The 24,252-nt window shown below is 43.1% G+C and overlaps 1 protein-coding gene across 1 annotated transcript in view; it reads left to right on the top strand.

Moving 5' to 3' along the window:
* The window catches only part of LOC126092942 (cadherin-related tumor suppressor-like), a 103,303-nt gene that overhangs the window by 27,729 nt on the left and 51,322 nt on the right, over positions 1–24,252 (top strand). The window contains exon 2 of the mRNA XM_049908672.1: positions 17,637–18,593. Coding sequence (XP_049764629.1) covers positions 17,637–18,593 — 957 coding nt within the window. The remainder of the gene's footprint in view (positions 1–17,636; positions 18,594–24,252) is intronic.

Here is a 24,252-nt window from a genome sequence, read left to right as displayed (position 1 = left end):
AACAGAATTTAAGAGAGCTGTAGAGGACTTAAGATCAAATAAGGGAGAAGGGATCGATAACATTTCATCGGAATTTCTAAAATCATTAGGGGAAGTGGCAACAAAACGACTATTGACGTTGGCTTGTAGAACGTATGAGTCTGGTAACATACCGTCTAGCTTTCGGAAAAATATCATCCACACAACTACGAAGACTGCAAGAGCTGACAAGTGCGAGAATTATCGCACAATCAGGTTAACAGCTCATGCATCCGAGTTTCTGAAAAGGATAATATGCGGAAGAATGGAAAAGATAATTGAGGATGTGTTACAAGACGACCAGTTTGGCTTTAGGAAAGGGAAAGGCGCGAGAGAGGCAATTCTGACGCAGCAGTTGATAATGGAAGTAAGACTAAAGAAAAATCAAGACACGTTCGTAGGATTTGTCGACCTAGAATCGACAGTGTAAAATGGTGCAACATGCTCGAAATTCTGAGAAAAAACTACTAGAGAGAGACGGGTAACATACAACATGTACAAGGACCAAGAGGGAATAATAAGAGTGGACGATCGAGAATCAAACGCTCGGATTAAAAAGGGTGTAAAACAAGGATGTAGTCTTTCGTCCCTACTGTTCAATCTGTACAACGAAGAAACAATGATGGAAATAAAAGAAGGATTCAAGAGTGTAATTGAAATTCAAGTTGGAAGGGTATCAATGATACTGTTCGCTGATGACATTGCTATTCTGAGTTAAAATGAAGAAGAATTACACGATCTGCTGAATGGAATCAGTAGTCTAATGAGTACAGAATATGGATTGAGAGTAAATAGAAGAAAGACGAAAGTAACGAGAAGTAGCAGAAATGAGAACAGCGAGAAACTTAACATCAGAATTGCTGGTCAGGAAGTAGATGAAGTTAAAGAATTCTGCTGCCTAGGTAGCAAAATAAGCAATTGCGGGCGGAGCAAGGAGGACATCAAAAGCAGGCCAGCACTGGCAAAGAGACGTCCACCAGTACCAAACACAGGCCTCAATTTGAGGAAGAAATTTCTGAGAATGATCGTTGAGTACAGCATTGTATGGTAGTGAAACAATACTGTGGGAAAATCGGAACAGAAGACAATCGAAGGTTTAGAGATTCGCTGTTACAGACGAATATTGAAAATTAGGTGGACTGGTAAGGTAAGGAATGAGGAGGTTCTGCGCAGAATCGGAGAGGAAAGGAATATGTGGAAAATGCTGACAAGGAGGAGGGGCAGGATGATAGGACATCTGTTAAGAGGTCAGGAACTGGCTTTCATGGTTCTAGAAGGAGTTGTAGAGGGCAAAAACTGCAGAGGAAGAGAGACTGGAATAGATCCAGCGGACAATTGCAAGATGAAGAGGTTGGCCCACGAGAGAAATTCGTGACGGGCGGCATCATCAAACCACTTAGAAGACTGATGACTAAAAAAAAAAAAACTGCTCGAAAACCAGTAATAAGGTAGTATCCTGTCATATAGTAAGAATGTTTGAAGTTATTATGCCAGTAGGTAGGTGTAACAGTATTTGGGAATTAGGAGCAGAATGACGACGTCGGCTCAATCACAGGCAGAACAGGTGGTAGGCTTGGCTTCATTGGCTGGATACTGGAAAAATGCAGTAAGTCTGCAAAGGAGACGGCTTACAAAACTGTCGTGCTTAACGTGTTAGAGTACTTGTCGAATCAGTAAGACACATACGATGTAGGACTAACGAGAGATATTGCACGTATCCAAATAACGGCAGCAGAAATGGTCACAGGTGTGTTTAACTCTCGAGTGGGCGACACGAAAATGTTGAAAACGGTAATTGGGAGATGCTCGAAGATGGATGCCATCTCGGTTAGAGAGTTGGAAGAGGCGGTATTGGGTGAGGAATGTGTGAGCTGCCAGCAGCGGCCCCGGAGGCCGCGCGGGGCTGCGCTCGTGGCGCGCGGCCGGGGGCGGGGGGCGCCCGAGCGACCGTACCCGGCGCGGCAGCAGGTGGCAACGTACATCCCGTCCTGGTGACACGACGGCTTCCTCCTGGGTAAGGCGATGATGGCCTTTGGTTTGAGGGATGCTCAACTGCGCGGTCATCGGAGCCCATACAAAGTCCCACACTCCAATTTAGCCACTGTCACGAATGATGATGATGATGATGATGAAATGATGGGGACAACTCAAACACCCAGTCTCGGGCAAAGAAGATGCCCACCTCAGTCGGGACTGGTACCCTGCCCCCCTGGTACAGAGGTAGTAACGCCGGCCACTAGACCGCGAGCTACACACCCTCCTCGGGATGGCGCTCGAGCACTGGCCCTTTCACAGCTTCTCAATGCTTGGCGTGACGTGCAATGTCCGCGTTTCATCCTCTCTCCGCTATTACGCCATTCCACAACATTACGGAGGTGTCCTAAGATCATAATTCACATAATATACCCGCAGATTCCACCAAAAAGTGTTAATCAAACAGCTCATCCCAAAGAAAGTAGGTGTTCACAAATGTGAAAATTATCCAACTATCAGTTAATAACACGCAGTTGTAAAGTACTAACACAAATTCTTTACAGACGAGTGGAAAAACTGGTAGAAGACGACCTCGGGGAAGATCAGTCTGGATTCACTAGAAATGGAACACGCGAGACAATATTGACACTACGACTCAGAAGATAGGTTAAGTAAATGCAAAGCTACGTTTCTACTTTTGCAGACTTAGAGAAAACTTTCGACGATGTTGACTAGAACACTCTCTTTCAAATTCTGAAGGTGGCCGGGGTAAAAATCAGAGAGCGAAAGTTTGTACAGAAACCAGATGGCAGTTATAAGAGTCGAGGGCGACGAAAGAGAAGCAGTGGTTGAGAAGGGAGTGAGATAGTGTTGCAGCCTACCCCGACGCTATTCAGTCTGTGTATTGAACAAGCAGTAGAGGAAACAAAAGAAAAATTTGGAGTAGGAATTAAAATCCGTAGAGAAGAAATAAAAACTTTCAGGTTTGCCGACGGCGTTGTAATTCTGTCAGAGACAGCAAAGGACCTGCAAGAGCAGTTCAACAGAATTGACAGTGTCTTGAAAGGAGGATATAAGATGAACATCAACAAAAGCAAAACGGGGATAATGGAATGTAGTCGAATTAAGTCGGGTGATGTTGAAGGTATTAGATTAGGAAATGAGACACTTAAAGTAGTAAAGGAGTTTTGCTATTTGGGGAGCAAAATAAGTGATGATGGTCGAAGTAGAGAGGATATAAAATGTAGACTCCCTGTGGCAATGAAAGCGTTTCTGAAGAAGAGAAATTTTGAACTTCGAATACAGAATTAAGTGTCAGGAAGACTTTTCTGAAAGTATATGTGTAAAGTGTTGCCATGTATGGAAGTGAAACACGGACGATAACTACTTAGCCAAGAAGAGAATAGAAACTTTCGAAATGTTGTGCTACAGAAGAATGCTGAAGATTAAATGGGTAGACCACGTAACTAAACAGGAGGTACTGAACAGAACTGGGGAGAAGAGGAATTTGTGGCACAACTTGACTAGAAGAAGGGTTCGGTTGGTAGGAAACATTCTGAGGTATCAAGGGATCACCAATTTAGTATTGGGGGGAAGCGTGGAGGGTAAAAATCGTAGAGTGAGACCAAGAGATATATACACTAAGCAAATTCAGAAGGATGTAGGTTGCAGTACGTACTGGGAGATGAAGAGGCTTGCACAGGATAGGGTAGCAGATGCATCAAACCAGTCTCTGGACTGAACACTACTACAACAACAATTAGTTCCTGCTGATTAGAAACGTCCGTATTAAAATGCTGAGTATGCTATTTTCACTAAAGTTCAGTTGCGGTTTCTTTCACTTCCAAAGAGTATCTGTGATAACCGACGAAATAATTTTGGTATCGGTTATTCGCAATGCATCGAGTCATCATTTAGTAGCTTTTCTAAACCTTAATTGGTTGAAACCATCAATTTAAGTTAATTATTAATCCAGGAAACAAATATATTTCGGATGAATCAATTCTGTCTTGGACATTACTCCTTACCAGCCTCCGCACTTGTTGCACTCTTTCTGCAAGTCTTGTTACTTAAGTAAACTCATGTACTATGATACTCTCGCAGTGTGGATACACTTTGAGTCTTTTCTCAGAGTTCCAGTGTATAATACGAACATACTCGTACTATATAAATTCACTTTTAATGAAACAAGTTACAGCTACAGTAGTGTTGTTATTTTAATGACAACATAACAAAGGTAAAACTGTGACTAACTACCCATCTCAAATGCATGGCAGCAACTGATCTCCAATTCAGATCAAATAATACCTTTTTTTTTTTTTACAGTTAATGAATAACATGCAGCCATACCGCAAACTAGGCTTCCTTGCGATTCCATACGCACAGGCACCTTAGACTCGCCGGATCGTCTGTACTTTAGACCGGATGGACGGCGCTCGACTGTGTCGATCGGTGAACCGTGAAACAGAAAAACTTAAAGCAACAACAATAGCGTGCTCCAGAAGCGCTAAAAACAAGTGTTGTTGTTCACTATTGTGACGCTACGCAGTTGACAAGGTGAACTCAAGTTAATCGTCGGATGTTTTTACTGGTCACCTGCTTCCCCCATAACAGTTGTGCAGTCATTCAAAGAAACTCTACGCCCAGTAGCGTGGAAAAGCCCTGAAGTAGTTCCGAACACGTTTTCTGATAACTGTCTTGAACAGCTAGTTCAACAATGCACACACAATTGAATGTTTTAGACCTTGCTGCTACAGACAGACTTCACCTTACCGATACGCTCAGTACAGACACAGCGATTAGTGATCATGATGTCTTCGCAGCGATGATGGTTACTAAAGTTAATAAATTGTTGTTAATGCATCCTCTAGGGCTAGCGTCCTTGATTAGTAACCAAAACATTCTGCGTCCCGATGTAGAACTCAGCCACAGCTTAAATTTTAAGTAAACATCATCAGCAATGGTGACCGAGGACTTCCGAAATAAGAAGTCACCCTCGTTCTGCCAATGCCATTGTTAAAAAGGTCGGAGGAACCGACTGAGGTTCAGACCACTCCCTTGCCCCTGGGGTGGGAAACTGCCTCGAAAAGGAGCAAGAATCAGCAATGATCACGACATGAGGAACCAGAAGGCAATGTAAATCACTGCATTAAGCACACATACTCTTTATTCACAGAACACGTGGCCTGTAAGCGAGAAATTGTCGTGGTGACCTCTCCATTCGTAAAGGACTCCGGATTAATTTCCCATTGAGATCTCCAGGAGGGGACTGCCAATGGGGAGGTGACCACGAAAAAGGATCGAATAACCAATGAAGGGATAACATTCTACGTGTCGGAGATTGGAATGTTAGATGTTTGAACGTAGGAGGAAAACAAGAATATCTCAAAAGAGAAATGCAAAGGCTCTGTCTAGATATGGTGGAGGTCCGTCAAGTGAAATCGGAAGGAGACAAGGATTTCTGGTCAGAGGAATATAGGGTAAGACCAGCAGCAGCAGAAAATGGTGTAATGGGAGTGCGATTTGATATGAATGGGTGGGGAGGTAGTATAGCGTGAGCAGTTCAGTGATAGGGCTGTTTTCATCAGACCCGGTGGCAAACCAACGCCGGCAACGGTAGTTCAGGTATCCGTGCCGAAGTCGCAAGCAGACGAAGCAGAGACAGAGCAAGCATAATAGGTTCCTGAACGGCTAATTCAGTACGTAAAGGGAGATGAAATTAAAACAATCATGGGGGATTGGAACACAGTAGTAGGGAAAGGAATAGAAGTATGGGTTACAGGAGAGTATTGGCTTGGTGCTATGAGTAAGAGAGGAGAAAGACGAATTGAGTACTGCAATAAATTTCAGGTGATAATAGCGAATACTCTTCAACAATCACAAGAGATGAGGTATACTTGGAAACGACCCGTACGCACGAATACATTCCAGCTTGTCTACATCATGTCAGAGATTCCGAAAGTACATATTGGAATGTGCAGATATAGGCTCAGATGACAATTTAGTAATGGTGAAGAGAAAACTGAAGTTTAAGAGAGTCGTCCGAAAGAATCACTGTGGAAGGAAACGTGATACTGAAGTACTGAGGTATGAGGCACGTTTCAAGTTCGCTAACGATCCGGATATTACGTGAGGAGATGCTGCAGTGGGCAGTTCAATTTAAGAAGAGTGGACGTCTCTGAAAAGAGCAAGCACAGATGTTGCACAGACAAATATAGATATAAGGAAGGTAATTGCTAAAAAAAACCTTGGATAACAGAAGCTATGTTTCAATTGATCGACGACAGAAGGATGTACCAAAATGTTCAGATAAAGACAGTAACACAACAGTATAAAACCCCTAGGAATTAAATAAACTGTTAATGCAGGACAGATATGGCGGAATGGTTCCAGGAAAAATATGAACAAATCGAAAAAGAAATGATCGTCGGAATAATGAACCCAGTATGCAGAAAAGCGAAAACAACTTTTGGTGAAATTAAAAACAATGGCGGTAGCATTGAGAGACAGGAAGTCCACTGTTAAATGCAGATGTGGCAACATATGAAAATGTGTTTCAGATACCGCTACTAGTCACAAAATTTGTTGAATACTAAATTATTTATTTAGTGACATGATTCGAGGTGATACCTCATCATCAGGCTATATTGGCATTACAAAAACATTTAACATAGGTGTATACATATATTAAAGTTCCTGTACATGATCATCCTGTGGAAAGAGAGAACGATAACGTACGAGGGTTGCCCAGAAAGTATTGCACCGCCTTTTTTTTCTCTCAGCCGAAAACAATGCAACGAATGCGAAAAAGGCATGTATTATTTGAAGTCTCCCGAGTGAGTACCCCAAATTTCCGTCACTTCCGTAGCTGCAGGGCAGTTTCAAAATGGCGTCTGTAGGTGATGTACGTTACAAGCAACGTGTCGTCATTGAATTTCTCACTGCAGAGAAAGAACCGGCGCGGAATAGTCACAAACGCTTGTGAAAAGTCTATGGAACATCTGCTTTCGACAGAAGCACAATCGGGCATACACTCCCTTGTTCCGCGCTGGAGGAAGACCATAGAAAGGGATGAAGATGTGTAGATAAAACACCATTCTTTCGTGTGTATACTTCTCATTACATTCAACTACGAATTGTTGATGAAAAAAAATGGGTTGCATAACTTTCTGGGCAGCCCTTGTAGTATGAGGCGACGTCACTTTGTTTATTGGTCTGCTGTTCACATGAAAATTTTTGTAAAACACACACTTCTCGTGGCGTGGCGTTCTCTTCTCATGTGCTGAGGTATCGCTATTTCCACGGTTGTCTTGGATTTCTTCACCACTGTTCGCAAACTTCACAAGGTCAGTTTATAACACGATAACACAAAACAAAATCAACAGCGTAGGCAAGAAAATGGCGGTCAAAACAATGTCAGTTTCGATTTGAGTATCGATATGTCGATCCTGGTATTGTCAGTAGCAGTGTCTTCTGCGTTGGCGTAATATGAGCGACTGTGACAATTTTTTAATACAAATGACAGTATAAAAACTTTTTATTTTAAGAATTGCAAAGATATTTTCGGGGTCTACACTCATATATAACCTTAATGTCATGTATTTACTATTTTCAGAATACTGAATTGAAATTCATGAAGTAGGGTGAATTTTTGAGCTCTATCATTTCATTTTGCCATTTCTGACGCACAAGATATTGTACCTTGTATTTCTTAAGTAAGAAACTTTTACAGACCCGAAAATTTCACCTACTTGAATTACAATTACTTGACCTAATTAAAATCAAGTACAGACATTTGACATGCTTATTGGCGCTAACGAGATCTGTACCGGGCGAGAATTTGAGACAATTACGTGATTCTTCTAGGAGATACGGAGTTTAAAGCGATTTTCTGTGATCGACCAGAGCAGTGCCGGCAGACGTTACTAATCGTATTTTCTCACCTTAAACGTCAGTTCACAAATAATTTAGACTACAGGAAATATCTGTATGTTATACTCATCTTGGCAAGAACTGTTGAACACTGTTCGAATAATTAACTGATTAGAAATTTTAAAAAAATAGTTAGAAACCGTGTGGAATATTAATACTACAGTAAATACCCACCACTGGTATCTAGAGATATTCACAAGGTCTTCCTTTCGTCGTCACAGCCGTTATTCTCGCTTCTGTTTCACTTCTCGGCTGGGTGGCTTCGGCGCTGCCACGGGCATCTGTTAATCGGAGAGAGGGACGGCTGTCTTGTCTGCCTTAGAACCGCGCCTAGTCGCCCCCTTCCCGTTCTACCGTGACGCCGTTTCTGCGAGAGGCGCAGTATATCCAGAGCGAGGTAATGTATCGAGGTGCAGTTTTTGCGCACGGTGTGGTGAAATTTCTTAGGTACGAAAAAATTTTATAGCTCTCGAATTATGACACCGACATTTGTTATGGAACCATATCCTTTTTTCTGTGACACTGAAAAGAGCGTTCAAAGGGGCCCGCATAGCTTGTGTAGAACTTGATCCAGTAACAGTAAAATAACAACACCGCAAACCACTGACTCGCCGGCAGAACTTTATGTCTCGTAAACCTCTGCCCTAGCGTACTAGATGTAATCGACACTCAACTCAGGTTTGTCCTATGTGCTCTGCTACTGTAGCAGCGTATTCTGAACAATCTTGGGCACATCTGGCCGGACAGTGTTCTGCAACAGAATGTTGCTAATGTTCTTCTTCTTCAGTCGGCCGGTGTGGCCGTGCGGTTCTAGGCGCTTCAGTCTGGAACCGCGTGACCGCTACGGTCGCAGATTCGAATCCTGCCTCGGGCATGGATGTGTGTGATGTCCTTAGGTTAGTTAGGTTTAAGTAGTTCTAAGTTCTAGGGGACTAATGACCTCAGCAGTTGAGTCCCATAGTGCTCAGAGCCATTTGAACCATTTCTTCTTCTTCTTCTTCTTAAGCTCTGATGAAAGAAATTTGTGGCCGTAGATTTATTTCGGGTGAAAGATGCGCGCCTGAGTACAATCATGAAATAATAAACTCTTTATTTAATGTTTTACATCAGTCTCGTTTTCATTTAGCTGCCCCTAATAATTATTTAAATAAAAATCAGGTTTTAATATGCTACATTTCTAAATCGGACTGAAAAGTGTAAAATAATTTTTCCTAGCCCCATACAGATTCCCAACATCATATGGATAATCATGAAAATTTGTGGTTGTGAATTTTTAATAGCTTTGAAAAAAACTGTAAGATTTCAAACGAAAAACAGGGGCAAATGCAACAGACAATATTAAGTATGTCCACTATCCATCATCGATTACATATTGTATACGCCCTACGTTTTTAGTTATAGTTTTACAAGTATTTTTATAGTTATTAAAAATTCACAGTCGCAAATTACCTGGACTATCTGTATGGGGCAAACAAATTATTTTATAGTGCTTAGTCCGATTTAAAGACCTGGTACATTAAAAATTAATTTTTATTTAAATAGTTCTTTTCTGATTTTGTCTTGTGTGCATCATATTTTTCAATCGATATCAAACATTTTGATGAGATCACACCAGAAGAGACATGTGTGGTAAATTCCAGATTTACTTCTGTTTCTTTTCACCTGAGTCAACCAACGCATTGCTTCCTCCCGCGCGTATCTCGCTAAAAGACCTTCACACTGATTTTTTGCTATTTGTTTGACACTGATTTTTTGGGTGGGAAGAATTTATTAGAACTTAATCAAATTTAGACATCACTTCATTCATATTTATAACAGTTTTTGTGAATTTTGTTGAAGAATTTCAGCCATAAGTAAAAGAGTTACTCTGTGATGTCCACTGAAGGTTGTGAGTATAGTTCTCCAACGGCGTGCACTGTAGCCATTCCGATTTTCATCCGAAAATTAAAAAGTTTTGATTTTACATTAATAACTTATGTCCTCAGAATATGAACCTCAATGCAGGTGAAAATAATGAAAATTAGAAATTTTGCAGGCGTTGGAAGAATTTGCTTCGACTTTCACGATTTTTTCTCTAATTATGCAAAGTAAAATACCCTTAAAATCATGATATCATCTCACAAGTTGGTTCATATAATTCGTAATTTTACAAAGAATCATACTATCAATTTTCATAATGATCGGTTTTATACTTTTTGAGTTAGACTGCACGCAACTGTGAAAAAAGCCATTTCGAGATAAACGCGTTTGAAAAATAAATTCTCGGAAACTTGAAATTCTAGGAAGTTAACAAAATGTAAAATGTTTACCGATTAATATGCGATTCCAGCACCATATAGTAATCCTTCTTCCTCATAGGCTTCATTTTACGCTTGCAGCAGTGCTTTCCGAGCTTTCTTCGATTCCAATGAACTGCGCCGATTCTGTCGGCTCATGCGCTGGTTGTCCATTTGTTCGGCATAATTGAAGTTTTGCCTGCCTACTGCAATTCCTGCCTCGTTCATGGCCATCACAAGGGATGAATTTCCATCATTGAATAAGCCCGTTGCTAAATACGGTGCCATTTCAACGACTTTTAGTCCACAATGCAAGTGTTTAGGAGCTCATTGCCAAATAGTGGAATTAAAACTTTCATTTGCTATTTGTGTGTGGCCACCTAAACATCTGTCCAGTAATTCATCCCTTGATAAATCTTCATGTATTGGAAGAACTTCCTTCTGTACGTCAGGGTGCAATGAAGTAGGGCACGATTCGTGTCCCATTCCAAGGGCTGTTCATTTCCGCCGCTCGCACCAGCTGTCTTCTCCCTCTGGGCAATACTCGTCTCGAGGCTTTTCATCCGTGGAAATCATATGATAGTATGTCGCCATAATTGCTTTTTTTCATGTCTTGCACACTATCTATATGCCTTCGAATCGCTAGTTCGTAATAAGTGCTGAGCCTTTTCACTAATGACTCTGTGGGTTTGCCTTTTGCCCCAAGCTTTTTAATTTTTCGAATGTTTCGTAGTCGAATCCCCATTCTCTTCTGGACGTGACTTACACATTCACTTTTTAAAACTATGCTCATAAAATATAAACGAATGCGAATTTCGCTATGAAATTTTGACAGCGTGTTCTTGGATAGTTAAGCTAACGATTTATTCAATAAAAAATAGGATTTTTTGAACCTTCTAATGTTCCCCCCCCCCCCCTTAAACATGCGATTGCGATCAGCCAAAGGAGTGTTCTTTCCATATTTAGCCCCATTAATGCTTTCATGGCAATGACTTTTAAAGTCGGTTGCATTTGTCTAAACAGTGTCTACGAAAACTGAAAAGTCACGCTGCATTTGTATGTAAGCTTTTTTTCACACTTCTGACGTATTGCTTATTAAATGTGGGCAAATCAGTGTTCGCAACATGCACTGCTGGTTACTCTAAAATCCACATTCTCTGAGAGAAGTGAGTATAAACTTGTTGGTCTGTCAACATGTAATGAACGCATTACCATCACCTCATCTTTGGCCCATATGTTATTAATGAGTCTCTAAATAACCATTGCTAACTACAGCTGTTAACACGTTTGCTACCTCAGTTATTGGAAAACCTCCGACCGGAGATAGAGGCTATCCATGCGGTAGCAACACGCAACTCTTATAGCTTTTCTAAATAACACAACTTAACATTCTACAAGTTTATTCTTCATGTCCACATATTTATTTCTCAATAGAGTAATCCTGGCGACGAACACATTTCCCCCAACGATAGACCGGTTTGTTGACACATTCGCTGCAGAATGCTTGACTTGGTTGACGGAGTCGCAACCTCACCTCTGTTTGCACCGCTTCATCACTATGAAAGTGAAGTCCTCGAAGGTGTTCTTAAAGTCTTGGAAACAGATGAAAATCGGACTGGGCGAAATCGGAACTGTATGGGGGATGAACGATGACAGCGAACAAAAGGCGACGGGTTGCTGCAGATGCCGCAGCGGTCCTGCGTGGCATCGCGTTGTCGAGCTGAACAAGAGGGTGTTCCGTCTGTGGACGAACTCTCCCATTACGAAACACAATCAGGCCTGTAGCACGCTCTTTCTCAAGCACCGACATAGTTACTCTACGCACCGCATGTTGCATATTACACGATATATTTCGGAGCAGTTGGCGGCAGAGGGCTACAAATACGTAGACGTGAAGAATAAAGGTGTAGTATGATAGTATGATGTTATTAATATTTACTAACTAAATAATCTATGCATTGATAATTACGTTTTCTATTTCTTTCCTTAGCGGAACATTAATCTTCGCTTTTTCTGTAAATTTTGGTGTATATCATTATTATTTCTCATTTTCCAACCATCTCTACTTCTTATTGCATCATTATTTTTCTAGAAGTCCATCTTTGAAATATCTGTATTTTTTGCTGCTTATAGTTCAACGTTCACATGCATATAACAACTACTCTGGTCTTACCGTTGTGCTGTAGTGGTAGTGTTTTAGTTTTTGCATGTCTGGAGTTTCATTGTTACTAATATACGTGTACTGCACATTTTTCTCGTCCATTCTACATTTACATCTACATTTATACTCCGCAAGCCACCCAACGGTGTGTGCCTGAGGGCACTTTACATGCCACTGTCATTACCTCCCTTTCCTGTTCCAGTCGCGTATGGTTCGCGGGAAGAACGACTGTCGGAAAGCCTCCGTGCGCGCTCGAATCTCTCTAATTTTACTTTCGTGATCTCCTCGGTAGGTGTAAGTAGGGGGAAACAATATGTTCGGCACCTCATCCAGAAACGCACCTTCTTGAAACCTGGACAACAAGCTACACCGCGATGCAGAGCGCCTCTCTTGCAGAGTCTGCCACTTGAGTTTGCCAAACATCTCCGTAACGCTATGACGCTTACCAAATAACCCTGCGACGAAAGGCGCCGCTCTTCTTTGGATCTTCTCTATCTCCTCTATCAACCCGACCTGGTACGGATGCCACACTCATGAGCAAAACTCAGTATAGGTCGAACGCGTGTTTTGTAAGCCACCTCCTTTGCTGATGAACTACATTTTCTAAGGACTCTCCCAATGAATGTCAACCTGGCACCCGCCTTACCAACAATTAATTTTATATGATCATTCCCTACAAATCGTTCCGCACGCATACTCCCAGATATTTTACAGAAGTAACTGCTACCAGTGTTTGTTCCGCTATCATATAATCATACAATAAAGGATCCTTCTTTCTATGTGTTCGCAATACATTACATTTGTCTATGTTAAGGGTCAGTTGCCACTCCCTGCACCAAGTGCTCAGCCGCTGCAGATCTTCCTGCATTTCGCTGCAATTTTCTAATGCTGCAACTTGTTGTTTCTGCAAGATATTTATATTTACTAATTCGCTGTAGTTTACCTATTTGTGTTTCTCTGTATTTTGGTGGATGTTTTATATTTGTCATGGATTTTGTCTTTTAGCTAGAAGTTCTGAAAGTATTTCTACTGGTTGTTCTTTCCAGAAGGTTTATTCTTGTAACTGCGTTTCTCATATTTTCTAAAGGTATTGGAAAATCGTTTGTAGACACCAGGGACTGTACATTAATTCCATTTGATCTCCTTCCAAGAATTTAAGTTTTGTGATTTTTTTATTTCAGTGTTCCTGATTCTAACCTCTGTTTTTTCTTAAAAAATCATGATTAGCCATCGCAATACCAACGAGGGGTGGAGTACTTTATGCCCGCCTCTTGAAAATATTTTATGTAGCCAAGTAGTGCATATTTTTAAATTTTGAAAAAAATAGTTATTATTCTTAATGAAGTCTTCTTCCAGATTCCAAAAGTGTTTCAAATTTTTCAGTTAAATTTAATCCAAAAAGTTAAGTCGTAGTAGTAGATGTGAATTTTCACACTGAATATCATATTAATACAATTCATATACAAGGGCGATGTACTTGAGGACAATATTATGGAAATGGAAGAGGATGTAGATGAAGATGAAATGGGAGATATGATACTGCGTGAAGAGTTTGACAGAGCACTGAAAGACCTGAGTCGAAACAAGGCCCCGCGAGTAGATAACATTCCATTAGAACTACTGACGGCCTTGGGAGAGCCAGTCCTGACAAAACTCTACCATCTGGTGAGCAAGATGTGTGAGACAGGCGAAATACCCTCAAGAAGAATATAATAATTCCAATCCCAAAGAAAGCAGGTGTTGACAGATGTGAAATTTACCGAAGTATCTGTTTAATAAGTCACGTCTGCAAAATACTAACGCGAATTCTTTACAGACGAATGGAAAAACTAGTAGAAGCCGACCTCGGGGAAGATCAGTTTGGATTCCGTAGAAATATTGGAACACGTGAGGCAATACTGACCCTACAACTTATCTTGGAAGCTAGATTAAGGAAAGGCAAACCAACGTTTCTAGCATTTGTAGACTTAGAGAAAGCTTTTAACAATGTTGACTGGAATACTCTCTTTCAGATTCTGAAGGTGGCAGGGGGAAAATACAGGGAACGAAAGGCTATTTACAATTTGTACAGAAACCAAATGGCAGTTATAAGAGTTGAGGGGCATGAAAGGGAAGCAGTGGTTGGGAAGGGAGTGAGACAGGGTTGTAGCCTCTCCCCGATGTTATTCAATCTGTATATTGAGCAAGCAGTAAAGGAAACAAAAGAAAAATTCGGAGTAGGTATTAAAATCCATGGAGAAGAAATAAAAACCTTGAGGTTCGCCGATGACATTGTAATTCTGTCAGAGACAGCAAAGGACTTGGAACAGCAGTTGAACGGAATGGATAGCGTCTTGAAAGGGGGATATAAGATGAACAACAACAAAAGCAAAACGAGGATAATGGAGTGTAGTCGAATTAAGTCGGGAGATGCTGAGTGTTGTGGGTTGGCAGGAGAGCCAACACCGGTATGAGAGGAAGCCGAAAGGCACGCGTTTTAGCTCACGCAGGCTGGCGTGAGGCCTGGAACAGGACAAGGAAATTAGACTTTATCAAAAAACGTACGTAGCTGCTGGAATACTTAACTTTAATCCATAAATGGTGAACATCGCTCTTGACGGTACATGATTCATAATCTCAATAGTAACTGGTAATGGCGCCTTGCTAGGTCGTAGCAAATGACGTAGCTGAAGGCTATGCTATCAAATGGTTCAAATGGCTCTGAGCACTATGGGACTTAACATCTGAGGTCATCAGTCCCCCAGAACTTAGAACTACTTAAACCTAACTAACCTAAGGACATCACACACATCCATGCCAGAGGCAGGATTCGAACCTGCGACCGTAGCAATCCCGCGGTTCCGGACTGCAGCGCCTAGAACCGCATGGCCACCGTGGTCGGCTTCTAACTATCGTCTCGGCAAATGAGAGCGTATTTTGTCAGTGAACCATCGCTAACAAAGTCTGTTGTACAACTGGGGCGGGTGCTAGGAAGTCTCTCTAGACCTGCCGTGTGGCGGCGCTCGGTCTGCAATCACTGATAGTAGCGACACGCGGGTCCGACGTATACTAACGGACCGCGGCCGATTTAAAGGCTACCACCTATCAAGTGTGGTGTCTGGCTGTGACAGCACACTGAGGGTATTAGATTAGGAAATGAGAGACTTAAAGTAGTAAAGGAGTTTTGCTATTTGGGGAACAAAATAACTGATGATGGTCGAAGTAGAGAGGATATAAAATGTAGACTGGCAATGGCGAGGAAAGCGTTTCTGAGGAAGAGAAATTTGTTAACATCGAGTATAGACTTAAGTGTCAGGAAGTCATTTCTGAAAGTATTGGTATGGAGTGTAGCCATGTATGGAAGTGAAACATGGACGATAAATAGTTTGGACAAGAAGAGAATAGAAGCTTTCGAAATGTGGTGTTACAGAAGAATGCTGAAGATTAGATGGGTAGATCACATAACTAACGAGGAGATATTGAAAGGAGTGGGGAGAAGAGAAGTTTGTGGCACAACTTGACTAGGAGAAGGCATCGATTGGTAGGACATGTTGTGAGGCATCAAGAGATCACCAATTTAGCATTGGAGGGCAGTGTGGAGGGTAAAAATCGTAGAGGAAGACCAAGAGATGAATACCCTAAACAGATACAGAAGGATGTAGCAGTAGGTACTGGGAGATGAAGGAGCTTGCACAGGATAGATAGCATGGAGAGCTGCATCAAACCAGTCTCAGGACTGAAAACCACAACAACAACAACATAATATTAATTATTTTTAGGTTCAGGAGCCCACTTGCTTCAACATATATGTGAAAAGGATGTTGTGAGTAACAGTAAACCATTTCTGTGCTGGCCTTAAGGTACCTCTCCTTGCAGGTATGTGTTAATGAATGTTTGTTCGTATTATTAACAGTGTACTAAAAGATATTTTCAGGCCCTGGACGCTACTTATACATCGGTGCCTCTTTAAAAATTATGCTGTTAATACAATTTACCAACGATTAAAAAATTTTGTGTTGTCTAATTTTTTAGAGTGGGCATAGAGTACCCCCTCCCTCGGTATTGCGAGGGTTAGCCATCTGCTTGTTCAACATCAGTTGCTGCCAGGTACAGGAGTATGAAACCAGACTTTCCCTGTGGGTGGTGCGAGTCGTCAGTGGGGGGCCCGTCCGCAGCGCCACCTGCTCCCTGTAACGGCGGACAACGAACGTCGACACATAGTAACCCAAGTTCCGTACGTCGGTATCTGTTTCAAACCCGTAATCATGTCGAGGTTTGTGTCTACGAACTTCGATTTGCGAACAGCACTGGTTTTCTATTATCAATGGACGAAAACTGGTGCAGAATCGCATCGAATGCCTGTCGAAGCTTTCGGCGAACGTGCTCTTGGGAAAACTCAGAGTTTCGAGTGGATTTTGACCTGAGAAACGACGAGCGCGGAAAACCACCGAAAACGTCCGAAGACAAATAACTGCAGGCCTCATTGGGTGAATACGATACTCAAACTCAATTGGTACACGCAGAACAATTGAATCTGACGCAGAGAGCAGTTCCTCTTCGGTTGAAAGCTGTGGGAAAGGTGCAGAAAGTGAGAAATGGGTTCCGCACGAACTGAATTAAAGACAGCGAACAAATCGAAAGACCACTTGTGAAATGCTGCTCGCCAGATACGAATTGAAGCTGTGTGTTTGGTGGGATAAGAAAGGCATCGTCTATTGCGAGCTGCTAAAACCTGGTGGAACTGTTAACACTGATCGCTACCGATAGCAAATGATCGATTTAAATCGAGCATTACGTGAAAAACGACCGGAATATCGAAAAAGGCACGATAACGCTCCATCACGCACAGCAAAATCGCTCAGGGAAACGAGCGAGGCGTTCAGTTGGTAAATTGCAGGGCACGTGGCTTATTCTCCAGATCTGGCTCTGTGCGATTATCACCCGTTTGCATCACTGGGACGAGCTCTCGTCGAACAACGCTCCAGTTCGTACGCAGATGTACGGAAATGGCCGGCTGACTGGTTCGCTCGAAAAGAAGAACTGCATTCGTAGCGTGCCAGAGAGGTGGGAGAAACGTATAAATAGCAACGGAGATTGTTTCGAGTAAAATATTGTTTATCAGTTTCAAACGACAGGCGTGTAATTATTGCGATCAGATTCCTGTTTCATACTCGTGCACCTGGTATTTCAAATGGATATTGTATTTGTTAGTATTTCTCGCAGAAATTTTGTAGTTTGTTAAATGAAATTTGGAAAGAAAGAGAGTAGCGAGGCGGAGCGCGCGCGCGCCTGTGCAGGTGACGGCGACGGACAGCGACGTGGGCGACAACGCGCGCATCGCCTACTACCTGTCGGAGGGCGAGCGGCAGTTCGCGGTGGACGCGGAGACGGGCGACATCACGACGGCCGAGCCGCTCGCCTGCCCGCAGCAGTCGTGCGCGAGCGCGCGCCCCGGCGGGCTCGGCGGCTGCCCCAAGAGCTGCGTGTTCACGGTGTTCGCGCGCGACCACGGCAGCCCGCGCCAGGACGGCCGCACCTACGTCACCGTCAACCTGCTCGACGCCAACGACCACGACCCGGTCATCAAGTTCCGCTACTTCCCGTCCACGTCGGGCTTCGCGACCGTCGACGAGAACGCGGCCAACGGCTCGGTGGTGGCGGCCGTGTCGGTCGTCGACCAGGACGAGGGCCCCAACGGCGAGACGACGGTGGAGATCCGCGCCGGCAACGAGCTGGGCCACTTCCGGCTCGACTGCACGCCCAGCTTCGACATCGTGCGCGTGCACGGCGTGCTGGACCGCGAGCAGGTCAACAAGTACAACCTGACCGTGGTGGCGGCCGACCGCGGCTCGCCGCCGCGCACCGCCACCGCCTTCCTCATCGTGCACGTCAACGACGTCAACGACCACGAGCCGGTGTTCGCCAAGAGCGAGTACTCGGCCGTGCTGAGCGAGCTGGCGCCCGCGGGCAGCTACGTGGCCAGCATCGCCGCCGCCGACGAGGACTCGGGCGTGAACGCGCGCATCTACTACGCGTTCGTGTCGGGCAACGAGCGCGGCTGGTTCGCCATCGACGAGGACTCTGGCCTGGTGACGACCCGCGCGCCGCTCGACCGCGAGGCGCAGGACACGGCCGAGCTGCGCGTGTCGGCGCGCGACGGCGGGCCCAACCCCAAGTGGGCCTACACGCAGCTCAAGGTGGCCGTGCTCGACGAGAACGACGAGCGGCCGCGCTTCTCGCAGGAGCGCATCGAGGCGAGTGCGGCGCGCGCCACCGCCCTGCCCTCTCTGTCCCTACCCTCTCCCCTGTCCACACTGGCCACACACTCCCCCGTGTCTTACCGTACGTCCAGATTATCGCTGTAAATGTACGGCGACAGATTGCATCCCTACGAGCAAAACACTCTCAAAGTCACCGTACCCACTCGTGCCTCCCCGTCTCGCAAACGCAACGGTTACCGACCGTTACGGTTACGAGGCGGAGTAGCACCGGCCACACTTACACAACACGATCGAGTCTACAACCTAAAACCACACGCGGTCCGTCAGTAACGGCACGAGAAGCGATGCCTCTACTCCTCTCTCTGTGTGACAGCAGTCTTCAGCTCCGCGTTCTCTTCAGCCTCGTACTCGATCGCGCGGGAGCGACGACGACGACGATAACGACGCCCCACTGGAAGGAAACACCGCCGTCGGGACCTCGTATTTTAAAGATAAAAAAGCACATTTGCACGATACCGACCCATGCAGTCGCCTCCGCGCGAAAATTTTGGCCGTAATTATGACAGTACATAGTTACGTCGTTTTGAGAGCACAGCTTATGAACTTTGCCGCACTCGGGTTCTCTGTCACTCGCTGTGCCCAGTTGCGGCCCCTTCTGCTCCGCGGGGTCACAACCGGATCCCACTCACTTGCAGGAGGTGGGGGCAGGCGGACACTTCTGAACAACGTGTCTCGAGATCTTGTTCCAAAACACGTGCCAGTCTACGTCAAAAATAGTGTGTAATATGAGCACGTAATATCTCGATCTGAGACATATGTCTTCGTTCGTCCATATTTAAATTGCATCGTGGTGGAACATCAGCTGGTATAATTTTTATTAAAAATGGAACTCCTCCAGCTGTATTTAAGATTTCGTATTTACTTGGCAACTAGTTTCGACGTTACGTCAACGCCATCTTCAGGCCCTGTATAACACAGCATACATAAACCAAACAACGTGAAACAACAGTAGTCCGTGAGCTGTTGTACAAAATAAAATAAATATTATTTTAACGGTGAATTCATTAAAAGTAGTTACATTTCGTTCATTTTCATTAAGATGCAATTTACGATGACATTATTAATTTACATGGTACAAACAGGTACAAATGAGGTTATATATACACGGTTATTTCCATTACAGATCAATACCAAACATTTGAATAAAATGGGGTATATACGTATAAGTCTAGGTGGCAAACCGTTACTCTTAGAGATAATAATATACGCATGAAACAGTACTAAAATTGTGTTAAAAGCGAATAATAATACCCAAACCCTTCTTTGTGTGCATAATTTAACTAACGGGAAGGAAAATATCCATTCCCAGTCAGACATATGTAAGGTATGATTCCGTTGTTTATAAATAGTGAAGGGTGGAAAGGAGTTACGTTTGGATAACACAGTATCGTCATCACTATAAAGTAACAAAGTGAAATATGTTACTTAAACAACATCATTCATAACGATACGAAACACAAGTGATAAGGAACTGGAAGAATGGCATGGAACACAATTAATATATTAAAAGGTAGTCAATGGTGTAAAATAAATACACATGAGTCAATTCATGAATCTACTCATTCCAACAAAAATTTATGCTAATATGCCACAAAATGTACCATTTCAATGTCGGCGTCTGATTTATAGCCGTGACCCAGGTCTAAAATTCTAATAGGCCTGTATTAGTAAAAGAACGATCAAGTACATAACAGTGCTCCAAATAGGGGTAAACAGGGTGTTGTCAGTCAAAACAGTTCGTCACATATGTAAAATATTTGTAGTTTCTCTAATAACTAATTACTAAAGAAGAGTACAGAGTAAGATATACAAAGTATAGCTCTCGTATTGTTATAGGGCTACGTAATCTAGTCAAGGGTTGAGAACACAATTAATATATTAAAAGGTAGTCAATGGTGTAAAATAAATACACATGAGTCAATTCATGAATCTACTCATTCCAACAAAAATTTAAGCTAATATGCCACAAAATGTACCATTTCAATGTCGGCGCCTGATTTATAGCCGTGACCCAGGTGTAAAATAATCTAATTCTAATAGGCCTGTATTAGTAAAAGAACGATCAAGTACAGAACGGTGCTCCAAATAGGGGTAAACAGGGTGTTGTCAGTCAAAACAGTTCGTCACATATGTAAAATATTTGTAGTTTCTCTAATAACTAATTACTAAAGAAGAGTACAGAGTAAGATATACAAAGTATAGCTCTCGTATTGTTATAGGGCTACGTAATCTAGTCAAGGGTTGAGAACACAATTAATATATTAAAAGGTAGTCAATGGTGTAAAATAAATACACATGAGTCAATTCATGAATCTACTCATTCCAACAAAAATTTAAGCTAATATGCCACAAAATGTACCATTTCAATGTCGGCGCCTGATTTATAGCCGTGACCCAGGTCTAAAATAATCTAATTCTAATAGGCCTGTATTAGTAAAAGAACGATCAAGTACAGAACGGTGCTCCAAATAGGGGTAAACAGGGTGTTGTCAGTCAAAACAGTTCGTCACATATGTAAAATATTTGTAGTTTCTCTAATAACTAATTACTAAAGAAGAGTACAGAGTAAGATATACAAAGTATAGCTCTCGTATTGTTATAGGGCTACGTAATCTAGTCAAGGGTTGAGAACACAATTAATATATTAAAAGGTAGTCAATGGTGTAAAATAAATACACATGAGTCAATTCATGAATCTACTCATTCCAACAAAAATTTAAGCTAATATGCCACAAAATGTACCATTTCAATGTCGGCGCCTGATTTATAGCCGTGACCCAGGTCTAAAATAATCTAATTCTAATAGGCCTGTATTAGTAAAAGAACGATCAAGTACAGAACGGTGCTCCAAATAGGGGTAAACAGGGTGTTGTCAGTCAAAACAGTTCGTCACATATGTAAAATATTTGTAGTTTCTCTAATAACTAATTACTAAAGAAGAGTACAGAGTAAGATATACAAAGTGTAGCTCTCGTATTGTTATAGGGCTACGTAATCTAGTCAAGGGTTGAGAACACAATTAATATATTAAAAGGTAGTCAATGGTGTAAAATAAATACACATGAGTCAATTCATGAATCTACTCATTCCAACAAAAATTTAAGCTAATATGCCACAAAATGTACCATTTCAATGTCGGCGCCTGATTTATAGCCGTGACCCAGGTGTAAAATAATCTAATTCTAATAGGCCTGTATTAGTAAAAGAACGATCAAGTACAGAACGGTGCTCCAAATAGGGGTAAACAGGGTGTTGTCAGTCAAAACAGTTCGTCACATATGTAAAATATTTGTAGTTTCTCTAATAACTAATTACTAAAGAAGAGTACAGAGTAAGATATACAAAGTGTAGCTCTCGTATTGTTATAGGGCTACGTAATCTAGTCAAGGGTTGGCATTAGTCAACAACAATCACTGAAACGCCCAATCACCTACTTACTTGGACGACTGAAGTCTAACGTTTACAACATCACTACGCCATAAGTTCTCACTCAGCCATATGTGTTCGGTATGACCTAAACAATATTCTCTTATTAATATTCTGTGGCTACATACACGTCTCATAATCAGATTAATAAAACCCAAGCGACTGAAGAATTATTATGAAATGAAGATAACGATTTTCCACTTGCACGTTAGTCTGTCGAATCACTTTAGAGAATTACGTATCTCCAGCAAATGTGCTTCACTTCAACAAAGAAAATCCAAAGAAAATAACACACAACAGGGAGTTGATAATTAAAGAGCCTTACGCTATTTCCTTAATGGCACATTGATTCGAGTCATGCATTTACGCTGCGTTTGTGAATTGCAACATAAAAAATGTGCAAAGCAAAGGGTGTCGACCACCAGCTTCAGGCTAGGAAACGCGCACTTTCGCACAGTGGACAAAGCATGCTGCAGCGTCACTGGAATATTTCAAGTCCACCCCGCAGTACTGTGCTTGCCTCTTACCCGGTAAGCTGACAACGAATTGTTTGGAAACACACACTCACGCAGACGCCATTACACTTTTACTAGTGATGGTGGCCGTTTAGCAGCGCAGTCTGCATCTGTCCAGGCAGAGGTCTGTGACACCCGCCGCCCCTTCGCCATCTCTGTTTTGATTGCCCTGCGACCACGACGACGTCACCGAAGGACTACATTTACTTCCTAACCTAAGCGGCGCACTAATACATTTTGTTTCAAGTTTTCTTAATGTAAGACAATTCTTTATTTCTTTCCAAGCTAGATTTAAGACGGATGGAAGAAATTGATTTATAGATGGGATTCAAATTTAAAACTAGTGTTTCGGCAGCAGACAGTTCGGGGAATCGAGTTCGTTCACGTCCTCCATCGTGCAGCAGCCGTTTGCATGAGCACACGTCGACGTCGAAATTTCGTGTTACTGGTGATGCAGGACTGCTCCGTATTGCTTTTGCCTTCTTTTCTAAGCCACCAGCTATACAGACTTCCAATTTCTCCCATTGTTATTCGAATTACAGCAGTCTTTCTTTAGTGCTGAATTTCTTTCAGTTCATTTCCAGTAAGTAATTTCTTTGACAGCGTAGCCTCTTTCTGCTTAGGGACTAAGAATGCTGCAAAAAGTTAATTTCGTACAGGATAGAGGTCTGGGGACAAAAGGGCTACACACTGAAGAGCCAAAGAAACCGGTACACACGAGGGCCCCCCGTGAGCACGCAGAAGTGCCGCAGCCCGGTGTGGCACGGACTCGACTGATGCCCGAAGTAGTGTCGGAGCGGACTGACACCGCGAATCCGTAAGACTACGAGAGGGTGGAGATGTCTTCTGGACAGCACGTTGCAAAGCCTCCCAGATATGCTCAATAATGTTCTTGTCTGGGGGCTCTGGTGGGCAGCGGAACTAACTCAGAAGAGGGCTGCTGGAGCCAGTCTGTAGCAATTCTGCACGTGTGGGATGTCGCATTGTGCTCCTGGAATGAACAAAGTATATGAATGGATGCAGGTGATCAGACAGGACGGTTGTGTACGTGTCAGCCATCAGAGTCGTATCTAGACGTATCAGCGGTCTTATATCACTCCAACTGTACACGCTCCACACCGTTACAGAGCCTCCACCAGCTTGAACAGTCCCCCGCTGACGTGCAAGGTCCACGGATTCGTGAGGTTGTCTCCGTACCCGTACGCGCCCAGCGGTTCGATGCAATTACAAACGGGACTCGTCTGAGCAGGCAACACGTTTTCAGTCATCAACGGTCCAATGCCAGTGTTGACAGGACCAGGCGAGGCGTAAAGCTTTGTGTCGTGCAGACATCGACGATACGCGAGTGGGCCTCCTTCGCCAAAAGCCCATGTCGATGATGTTTCGTCGAATGGTTCGCACGCTGACGCTCGTCGATGGCCCAGCAATGAAATCTGCAGCAATTTGCGAAAGGGCTGCACTTGTGTCACCTCGAACGATTCGCTTCGACCGTCGCCGGTTGTCTTCTTGCAGGGTACTCTTCCGGATGTAGCGATGTCGGAAATTTGATGTTTTACCGGATTCCTCGCATTCGCGGTACACTCGTGAAATGGTCGTACGAGAAAATCCCCACGCCGACTATAATACCAGATTCAAACGCACTTAAATACTGATAACCTGCCACTGTAGCAACAGTAACCGATGTAACAACT

Source organism: Schistocerca cancellata, chromosome 7 (genome assembly GCF_023864275.1).
Source record: "Schistocerca cancellata isolate TAMUIC-IGC-003103 chromosome 7, iqSchCanc2.1, whole genome shotgun sequence".
Taxonomy (NCBI): Eukaryota; Metazoa; Arthropoda; class Insecta; order Orthoptera; family Acrididae; genus Schistocerca; species Schistocerca cancellata.
Note: the sequence above shows the minus strand (reverse complement) of the source record. Positions and strands in the feature narration are given on the sequence as shown.